The 11,559-nt window shown below is 39.2% G+C and overlaps 1 protein-coding gene across 1 annotated transcript in view; it reads left to right on the forward strand.

Annotated features, from left to right (window-relative positions):
- Window positions 1-2,138, forward strand: part of CCDC60 (coiled-coil domain containing 60) — a 63,536-nt gene extending 61,398 nt beyond the window's left edge. The window contains exons 12-13 of the mRNA XM_010292191.1: window positions 390-579; window positions 2,040-2,138. Coding sequence (XP_010290493.1) covers window positions 390-579; window positions 2,040-2,138 — 289 coding nt within the window. The remainder of the gene's footprint in view (window positions 1-389; window positions 580-2,039) is intronic.
- The last annotated feature ends 9,421 nt before the right edge of the window (window positions 2,139-11,559 follow it).

Here is an 11,559-nt window from a genome sequence, read left to right on the forward strand (position 1 = left end):
TTGCACTGGAATATCCACAGAGGCTAAACAAAATAAATAAAGAATAGATGAAGAGGACAAATCTGTAGTAAAATGGAAGCATTTGTTAGGATTTTATTATTTCCCTTCACACCCAAGTTTGTCATCCAAAATGTAAATGAACAATGAAGCAGCATCTATTTCAATGCCCTGCAAAGGGAATTGGTGCACAAGTCCAATAAAGTAAAGCTCTTTCACATTATTCACTTGGATTTATACTGACTATTGTATACCCCAAAGAGCCATTTTTTTCTGTGGAAGCTATGGAGGTGGTGAAGAGGCAGAAATGCCAGACAAACCCTGAGTTATAAATCAGGTATGCATTTGTTCCCAGGGCTTCTTTTTCATTGCTGTTCTTCTTTCTGCTAAAGGTTTCCTGTATTGCTTGCCAGACTCCCAGAGTCTGTGAAGAGTGACCATTATGTACAGAAAATATTAAAGAAACTGGAAAAATACGGCAAGACTCCTGACTTGAAAATTCATCCAGACACCTTTCTTAAGGCTCTGTCTGATCTACACGTGTGGGAGCTGTGTTCTCCAGAAATTGCTGCAGCTGTGGAGGTGAGATGAGTCCAGTGCTTGATTCTCTGTGTGATGAGGGTTGGGAGAGCAGGTGCCTATGGGTGAAATTCATGCAGTTGAAAGTCATGAGATGAAATCATTTAGGATCTCGCTAAATGAGGGTGGTACTATTGATCTTCTGCAAGGCACTTTGAACTCTTCAGAAGAAAGACACTGTGACAAGCACTGCATTATTAATCAGTATCATTTTATTATTATGTCATTGTTGATTTATTTACCACCACAGTGAAAGTGACATCTGTCATAAATTATTAGGATACTTGAAAAGAAACATTAACTTCTTGTGCCCTGAAAAGGACTGTCATTCCTAGAAGTTCCATCCAAGAGCATTCAAGTAATGTATTACATCACTGATCCAGGAACTCTGCAGATATCTTTGTTTTGCTACAAGTAGCATTAAAAAAAAAAAAACCAATCTGTTTCTCAAGATCTTAAGTTGGGCTCAACTCTTGTAGTTCTAGAAGCAATTGGCAGAAGAGGAAGGACACAAGAAAGGGAAGAGGATAATACATTTAGAATGTATACAGCTATATGTAGCCTAACTAGGTAACGAACTTAAAAAAATGGCAATGATGCCACCTTGTGTTTTTTGTTCTCATCACAGTTACTTCCCCTAATCTACAAGACCAACAGAGGTCTCTGAAAGGCAGCAGGGGTTACTGTGCATCTTACATGTATCGAGTGTTATCATGCCTTAGGCAAAGATTTAGCACCCAACATGTCGAGATCAGATTACCTGTATTTTCTTGGTGTCTTATAAAAATAGCCGTTTTGTCTTATGCCCTAATTTGCATAGTCACTAATCAGAAAGGCAGCCTTGCCTTGATGTTCAATATATGTCTCTGTTTGCTGTTCTTTTTAGATGTATTTCTTTGCTGTTTCCATTCTGTTCCCTTGCATTTTGTTTGCTTATATTAATGCAATAATAATAGGGAAAAATATATGAGGATAGCTGAATCTCCTATCTACTTATTTATGCACCTTTTAAAAATAGCCACAGAGGAAGGAGGACCTTGATGCTCCTTCTAACTGAAATAGATAAAGGAAACTGTCACATTTTAGGAGTAAGAAGAGCACCACTGAATATGGCCTGGCTTATACTGACAGAGATTCCAGATGAAGTTCTTACTTAACTTCAGGTTGCTTTAATGTATGTACTCTAAGGGTAGGTAGAAGACGGCTGCAAATTTAAAACACAAAGATTTGACTTGGAAGGATTCAGAATATAAATTGCCATGAAGATTGTGGAGTTTTCCTTTTAATCAGATCATACCCAGCTGTTCTGGAAGTTGCATTAAAAATATTTTGGTGATATAAAGCACTATACTAACTGTCTGCAGAAGCCATTACATTTGTTCTGTTGTCACAATGGTCAAATTTTCCCACATGTTCTCTCTCTCTTGCACAAAAGCTCAGGAAACAACCTTTTTCTGTTTCAGTTTGTACGTGAAAGTATTGTGCAGATGCCAGAAGAGGATTTCAGCGAGTGGTTTCAGACAAGAGTAGCCCCCCTCAGTGCACAGTCCTCCACCTTTTAATCAGACAGATGAGATGGTTTTCCAGCTACAACTGTCTTCATGCAGAAAACTACTGCCTATTGAAATCTGCCTCAAGGAAGACTAGAGAAGGGGAATTAACTTCAGGAAGGCCCACTGACCACTCTTGCACCACTGAAATTTGTCCCTCTACAGTGCTCCGTTGGCCACAGTCAGACATAGAAAATAAAAGCTAAATACTGTTGCTCCTTCTTGTACGATGTCTTGGACTCACCATCAAACTTCAATCTCATCTAACCATGTAGGATGGAGACTGAGTTTCTAATTATAGGTCAGGTAATTTCTTCAGACGATCCTTTAACAATACCTACAGTATAACAAGCATCAACTCAGTATGGATACACTGATTTCCATACCTACATAGCATTGTCTCTGTTTGCTTTTCATTTTAGCTCTCCTTTATAAAAAATATCCTAAGCACAGGGTTAGTTGTAAGCTTTAAGACAATTCTTTTTTTTGCATTAATGCTTTTTCATAATTCAGATGTTAATTTTTGCATTGAGTTCATTCTGTAGTTATTTTGTGATTATGGATTAATTCTTGCCTTATTAAAATCAGTATTGAAAACCCAAGCATCCTCAGATACATTTCCCAAGTTTGCATGTTCCCCCCCCGATTACCTTAGCATGTATTTGCCATTTCTCTGCTGTGTAAGACAGTAGAATGACACTCCTGAACTTCCAGACAGTGATAAATTGTGAACCTGTCTGGGCTTAACTGTGTATTTCATGGTGGGTCACAATTGCTGAGTGATGGAATCAGTGACCCAGTGACTCTCTAAGCCCATGATCTTAATGAGTTGCTTACCTGCCTGTCAAAGCTTCCAGAGGACACACTGGGGAGAAATGCTGTTGATCCTTCGGCCGCAGTAAGGGGAAGCAATGCCATCTTAGGGTCCAGGTGAGTACAGTGACCACTGATGTGTAATATGTTACTGATTAATGGCCTTATTTTGTCCCTTTCCTCATTATTAAGAGATAAATGTTTTTCAGGGAAAAGAACTAAGAACACAGATTTCTTTGACTTACAGCCATCAGAGAAAAGTAAGCTCTTAGAGCTCTGTTTTGCTCCCACTTTTCTCATTCAATATGTGGTGGTGACAAGCTGGCCTTTGTACAGGTAGTAAAGTCATATTTTTCCCTGTCCATGCTTTTCTTTCCCTTCATCTCAAAATCTAGTGGCAAACTTCCCTCCAAAACTCTGTAGGACTGATCCTAGTGCCCAGTGAAATCAGTGGCAGTGCTTCTGCCAGTTGAGCAGGATGAGGTCTCATTCTGACTTGAGACCTGTATTCTTCCATTTCTTTTCATTTCTTGTAGCCCTCCATGGGTTTTGAGAAACCCCAATTCTGCTGTTCTTTTCAGATCTTTTAATTTTACCGTGATCTGAGTCAAGCTTCATTGTCAGTGCTGTTGTGTTACCCTGTGGTAACAGCTGATATTACACTCAAACAAAAAGAAATCTTAATTTAGCAGCTTCAGAGCTCCTGGTTGAGCTGTGGTTATACGAGGTGAAACCTTCATCTTTGTCCTTCTTCGCTATGTAGAACTGCAGATATATAGTTGTGAGTTTTCCTTACATATAGAAATGGAAACAAAGGGGCTTGTCCTCAGCTGGAGTATGAGTATGAGCCATGCTCCAGAAATCAAAACTTTCTACCAGCTATGTGACCTAATGTGGCTGCCTGCATGTGACATGAGATGATTGTGCTAAATGTAATTAGCTAATATCTGAGCAGCTCTTTGAGCTCCCAGTGAAGGATGGCAATGCTGAATGTTATGGTCTCTAATGTTGGGGTTTTTTTTTTGTGGGATTATGAAATATCTTATGTATGATTTTGTTTGACGGTGGCTCTTCTCTCCCCTATTGCCACCAGGTAACAAAAGGGACAACTCCTCTACAAAGAAAAGAGATCGTCTTTTCTTCTCTGGCACCAGACTAATAAAAATATTTTCTGCTTCTTTTAGTCTGAGGTGGAGAAGAAAATAGCAGCTTCCCTTTTCCTGCTCCCTGACAATTTCTTCAAGCAAGATCCTCAACACTACTCAAGTCTTTGCCAATTTAAAAGACTGAAACAATACGAAGAGGTTAGAGTTCCATACCCAGATAAAAGAAGACTTGAGCTTTTTAAACTTTTGGATTTTTTTCCTGCAGGTATCTTGGATTCTCACAAATATTTCTGTGAACATCTCACAATCTTCAACTTGCTGCTTCAGTAGACCCTTGCAAGGTAGGTTCAAAGTAACCCATTTAACACATTGGAGATGGATGCACCAAGAGTCCAAGCAATTTGCTAAAGGTCAACAGAGTGTGTGGTAGAGCTGCTGGATTAATGTTCTGTCTGCTTATCCTTCCTCCCATTCTGTTCTGGTTGTTTACAATTTCAACTAATGGGCCAGTCATTCACAAATCCCAAAACAAGCCATGCAAGCTTGGGTTGGTCACTTGCTTCATGCACTGGAGGGATGTCTGGGGGATTCAGACACTGAACTCGTGGGCAGAGAATCTTGATGCTGTTTCCTGCTGCTTGATGTGTTTCCAGTGTCATCCAAACCCCATCCTCCTCAGATTACACCTCTGTGAAACTGAAGTAATAACACTTTCCTGGGTGTCACCAGTAGCAGGGCAGAAAGTTGTTGTTGCATGAGAATTGTTTGGACATTAGCCTGATGAATGTTACAGGAAAACTCATCTATTAAAATAGTAAGTAATGCCTCTTTCACTGTTCACCCTTCCCTCCCACTTCACAATGGTTGTGAAATTGTCATCTCTACTCTCTTTTCATACAAAAGATTTCACCATGGTAGAAAAGCAGCCATCCATCTTGTTATATCAACAATACTCCCACTGTATTTGATATTGGACATAAAAAGCAGCATCTTATAAATAGGGATTATAAAATAAACATCTCTGCCTTTCTTGGCGATAAGCTGTTTTATTGTCAATAAATGTCACAGTCACTGTAAGGGTATTCAGAAATCAAGGTATGTCTTTCTGACTGGAAATTCAGCTTTATGTATCACCACTGTCTTCTGCTGTCTTGTAAATTAATGGCACCATTCCAGCATGTTAAAGAGATGCAACTATATTTGGCCTTAGGCATTAATAACAGCAATTCTTTTTGCTAAGTTTTAATAAATATCACTGTTGTGGTGTTGCAGAAGATAAAATCTCAGGCTAACAAGCCCCAGGATATTTGGGACAGCTCCAGTTCCTATTGAGGTCAGTGGAAAGGTTCTTATTGACCCTGTTGAGTATTGATTACTGTAAAGTCAGAATAGGTTGTTATGACAAGTGCAAAAGCTGATCTTGTAACCAGCAGTTTGATCTTTTATTCAAGGTACTGAGTGTTTGTGGCCATACTTTTTGCTATGCAGCAATCCTACACAAAGCAAAATAAAAATAACACTTCCCAATAGGAAAGCTGACCAACCACTACAAGAAAGTGATCAAACAGGAAAAAAAGATGTGACAGAAGGAATGCAGCTGAGAAGGATTCTCGGATACCCCAAACTTAATTTCCTATCTCTGGTGAGATTTCTTCTCATGTGCCTAAATGCAGCTTCTATTGAAGGACCGGGGCTGGGCTTGTGCCAAGGGCATGAGGTCATTGATCTGGACAAATTCTTCAGCAGTTCAGTGGCAGAGAGATTTCTGTACAGACCCATTCTTCTTGCTGAAGTCCCCACCCTACTCTATTTACAGACTTCCAAAAAACTTTATTTCTTCTTTCTGGATGCTAAAAGTTTCAGAGGCCCCTTCAAGAGGCATTTTACTGGGAAGCACGTCAGAGTAATGATTTAGTACTATTAAGGGCTGGTTTATGGAAAATAGTATCAGAGCTGTTTTGAATCATCAGAGTAGAAATAATGACACCAAATACATAGATAGGACTGTTCTTCATCCACTGCCTGGAGTGTAGTGAGAGGAATTAAAGCTTAATCTTTCCCACTTTGGCTGGAACTGAATCGCACCTTTGATTTGAAAGTAACAGCAGACTCTGTATCAGGGAAGGTTACATTAGCCAGCCCACCAGCTCATTATCTAGAGAAGCTGGAAGGACAGTTCTTACCCTCTCCATTTCTGTTATAACTCACACAAGGCTTGGCATGGCTTGTTCCATCCCACCCCTCAGTTCTTCCACATAGGAAATGTAATTTTTAAATTTCAGACCTGTGTTTGGGTGTTTGTTTTTCTTTAGCAAAACCTTGGCTTCCTTGATTTAACTGACTACTGGCTGAAAGATATCAATGTCCACCCTCCTCCTGAAAAGATCATAAACAGCTGATCGTGAGAAGCTGGGAGGACATACCAGGGTCTGAAACACCCTGAAATCACCCTGTTTCTTTTATTCTTCTTAATCTTCTGTCACTGGCCAATGTCAAAGATGGGATGTAGATTCATTTAGGTCTACCTGATGCTTGTGTTTTTTGACAAAATTGGAGAGGGAGGGAAAAATTGAAACTGTAGGGTAACAGTACAACATACCAGTGTCACTGTAGCATGTCTGAAGTTGTATTGGTCTTATTCATCAGGGTAACAGGAAGAAGCAAGGATATTCATTCAGGAGCCCTATCAACAGTGAGAAGCGAGGAATGCTCTTTTGTTGCTATGCCAGAAGGGCAGGGAAAGAACAGCATTTATCCCTTTGAACCAGCCACAGAGTCCCATGTTTTGAGGATGCCACCACAGCTGACTGATACTCTTCCTCTTCACGGTAAGTGGCCATTTCCATACTTAAGTGTGGTCTTAACAAATAAAAGGCAGATCCTAGATTATTCTGCAGTCAAGAAGGGAAATAAAGGGTATATTCCACTGGAAGAGAAAGAATTTTCTCTTGCACAAAGCCAAGCAACCTCAAAACTATCTCCTTTCTATCAGAATACGCCTTCCAAAGGAGCTGGCATGCTGTAGCTACACAAATCTTGTGCAGGTTCCACACAATTACATTATTTTCAATGGTTGTCAGTCCTGATTAACAATGTCAGTTTTAAAGATTCTGATTTTCCATTGTTGAACCAGACTCTTGCAGTGCACTTCACAGGGGCAGGATTAGACCTTAAAAGAGGGAAAGGCTAAAAAAGAAAGCCTTTTTTCTTTGTTGACGTGTCTTGCCTTTTTTCTCTTGGCAAATGGCTGTTTGTTTTCTATGTGATTTATATGGCTTTTTATTAGGGTGGCTGTATTTTCGTACACTGCATTGTAAATTACACCCAACTCTATATGATGGATTTAGTCATTGTGCTGTAAATTTTAGTGGATTTTTAAAAGAACCCATCGTGGTTGACAACTGGGGCATCTAATTTATTTCTAGTGCCAGATTACTATAACAGTCATGAAAACATTGTCTTGACAGATAGTTTGTTAGAACATTTCTCATAATATTCTAACAAATACTTGCCTTTAAGAGGCTGTCTCCTACCTATGCTTCTTCGCACCATGTTTACAAAGTAGGGCAGGTTGCAGCTAAGGGAAATACGTATGGTCTATAACGGAAACTTTGCACAAAATGTCCAACTGTCCCCATTTGTTGTAAGAAAAGAGGAAGAACTGTGACCTATCTAATCGAAGTGGCTGAGATAAAAATGACAAAAAAGCAAGATTTTGCTTTTGAAAAAAATGGACTTGATTACTGGAAGCTTGCAGTGCATCCTGCTGCACCCTTGTAAAAAGAATCCAGGACATGAGCAAGGACTGAATATTGTTCAACGGTTTTAAAAGCCCTCTCCAAATTCCACAAGAGAATTGCCAGATTTTTCTCATGCATGAAGTATAAAAATAAAAAAGTGGAATTATCAAAGAAAACAATAATTTAGTATGGAAGCTGTGTGGGGATGAGCAATGGGCAGTCTGACTCCCCAGTCATAGGCAAGGAACATTAGCTAGCTAGTTATTCTCTATGGTTACAGCTCCCTCTATAGCTAAAGGGGACAAGAAGCCCTTCACCCACACAGAAATCCAGAGTACCCATACTCACATGAGTTAGTGTAGGTACTCTGGATTCTGGTCATTCCTGGAGCAGCAGTTCTTGCTGTTAGCTATGGAGGGGGGCTAAGAGAAATCACCTGTCTGGAGGTATATGGCTAAAGCTCAGGTTTTTTAGGTAGCCCTCCAAGGAGCATTTTTTCTGTTGATAGTATTGCACCTGGATTTTTGACAGCCACGGAGTGTAGCATGGCAATACTGTCCCAGAATAGAATACTTGCATATTTATCAGTCTGATGTGCTGGTGTCAACCCAGTCACTAGCCTTGTCTGTACTGCAATTTGACATCACAGGACAAAAGTGAACATTGAGTTTATATATTTGAACTGTTTTTTTTGAATTCTGATAAACCTAATGTATAAATTAGGAGAAAGAATCATGTCCTGCTATGTCTACATCCAGGTCATTTCCTGGTGGGCTTCATATCCCAGAAACAGTGTCTCAGTTGCCTTTTCCCCATTAAATCATCTCCTGATGCAATAGTTAAATGAGTTCTGGGCCATGTTCACCAGTGTGCTCTAGGCCACTGCAATTACTTTGAAATAAAGCTGGAGTGGCATTGATCAGTCAATCCAAATTTGATGACTGTTCTAATTGCTGTATATGGGACTCCTTAATGAAAGAAGAGTACATGTGTAGATGTGTGAGAGATGGAGAGATGGTTCCTATGGGATGCTACACAATGGAAAAGAGCTAAGTAGATTAATTATTTATAGAACAATTAGTATTCAGCTTATCCCACAAGTTCGGATCGGAGTCCAGATCTGAACTTTCCCTAATGGGTGCATTTAGCCTTTTGGTTCAAGCCTCACCCTACTTGTAAGTAACATAACTGACCTAGTCCAGCCACAGACAATATACATAGCTATGCTGGTGTTTTGGTCTTGTTTGTATTGTGTGAAGCTGGAGCTGATCCAGCGAAGTCTGTGAAGAGATTTCAGACTGATTGTGAGGCGAGTGAGAACTAATTAAATTCATTGTCTACATCAAATGCCTTAATTAACAGAATTAGATGACATAATATTAAATAATCCTGAAACACTTTCATAAACATTTGAATTTATGAAAATTTTTCAAAACAGCAATTTTCAGTTATTTGCTAGTACAAATTAGTTAGCAATTTCTTTAATATACAAATACCACTCAAGTTGGCGAAGTTGTTCAAATTCTTAAACTAACAGGTCTGTTATAAATGTTTTCAGGACCTCCTAGAAAGTAAATGTTCATGGATATTTCCAAAAGCACAGCCACATCTGAAATGAATTCTAATAGCAGAAAATCTGAAACATTAGGTGCCCAGTTTAAAAAAAGAAAGATATAAATGAGAAGGTGTCTGCTATTAAAACCCCTAGTAGTAACTATTCCTAGAAGAAAACAGGTAAAGTGAGATGTAATGTAAAATGGCTGTTTACACATAGTGACAGGGCAAGAAATATGTTTTCTTTATGATGCACTTTAAATAAATGCTATATCAATATTGGTTTTAATTATATTACATAAATTATACTGTCCAGAAATTAGCACTGGAACCTCAGTGTGTTATGGCATTCTTAGCAGATGAAGGTCTAACTTTGAAAAACACTGAACTTCTCAGCTGCAGAAAAGTTTCAAAACATAATCAATTTTAACATATTCCAAATACATTCAACTAAACTGCTAATATTTCAGTCCCTTGTAAAATGTGAGCAGAACAAAATCAAACTTACATAAGTATATCTAAGAGTTTTAATAACTGCTGACCCTGAGCAAGAAATCCAAACATGTGTTCAGTCAGGTAATAAGTACACGCTAAGGTCCATGGGATTTTTCCAGAAAAAAGTCTCACTGTTGCCAATGTTTAAGAAAGAGGACAGGGTAAGAGCCGGAGTCAAAGCAATTAAGTCAACAGCAGCAATTAAGTTAATGCCAGCAGAAAGTGTGTGCCACTGGGAACATCCCTGAATATTATGTCTCTCTTGTCAAAAAGCATGTCCCAGTCCCTGATCAAACTTAACAGTACAATGATACTTTTTGGTCTTTGTCTAGCTGTCAAATAGCAGGTGTCTACCAACACACAAGTGTACTGGTTGCACTCAGTCATCCTGTACCCCAGACAGGCCCATAGTAACCAGGGACAACACTACCTGAGGAATAGCTACCTGGCCCAAGAAGAAAAGTAGTGACCAGTGAGGACATGTATGCTAGACTCCTTCATTAGAGGAGAGGCTTGAATGTTCTTTTTGCAAGGGGTCTTAGCCCCTGCAACTGCTTCCATTCATCACAGCCTAAATCTTACAGCTTTTCAGGCATGCTACAGAAGGCAGCTGCTAAGAACACTTCTTAGTATGGTAATGGACTCAAAATGTGCTTTAGAAGTGAGCAAAATTTCTTCCTGGGATTCATCTCCCCTAACTTTTAATCCTAAGGCAAGCAAACTCACTTTGGGTGTGTTCTTTTCCACATGGATTCTAAAGGAAATCTGAGTTAGCTGAGCTTTGATGCTCTGTTTTCAGATGGTTAAAGTGAGGTAAGATAAATCCTGCCATTTCAGTGCTACAAAGGGACTGCTACAACAGACTGTGTTGTCAGTCAAAAGGAGAAAAACATGAACTCATCTGCAGGGAAATGGAACAGTGAGATAAAACAAGGGCTCCTCACAGCACAACACAGGTCACCTACAGCACTGAGCAGATGCCCACTGCTGTCTGAGCTGGCTTAACAGATCATTTAATGTTGATATGTGACTAAATCAGACAGGTCAGAAGCCAGGAGATAGTATGGAAAAGGACAGATCATGAAAAACATATAAAGACATCTTCGCGTGTCTTTTACCAGCACTAGCAGATTTGCACAGTCAACTTATTGGCTTCAAATTATGATGGTACTTCAGAATTTTATCAGTGAATGAAAAAACAGTCTCAGACTTTGAAGGAAATGTTCATTTTTATTTGGATGTTTCCCTCTTCACATATTTATATTTATCATGAATAACTTACCAAAGTAACAGCTCATCACGGACCTTTTGATGTTTGCAAAGCCACAGCCCACAGTTAGTCCACAATGAAAACTGAGAGTATACAGCTGTAAGGGTAAAACTGCAAAGTTATGTTTAAACCAAGACATTTCTCTCACGCTACCTATTACAGCATCAACGTAGACTAATCCCAGTGGTAGAATAATAGCCCCACAGACACGGCTGTTTCAGTAATACGGACAGAAATACAACAGCAAAAAGAGTGCTGATCCACCACTTTTAAGGAAGGGAGCATGCATCCTTCCAGCCATTACACTTTCTACTATTTCATATGCCACATATTAAACCCTGTCCACTTCAAAAGCACAAAAAATGAGACATTCCCTGTTGTGCCCTTACTGGTTATATACTAGAAGAAATAATGACAGTGATATGAACAGACTTAGGGAAAGATCTAAATTAATT

Source organism: Phaethon lepturus, unplaced genomic scaffold (genome assembly GCF_000687285.1).
Source record: "Phaethon lepturus isolate BGI_N335 unplaced genomic scaffold, ASM68728v1 scaffold11588, whole genome shotgun sequence".
NCBI classification, from domain to species: Eukaryota; Metazoa; Chordata; class Aves; order Phaethontiformes; family Phaethontidae; genus Phaethon; species Phaethon lepturus.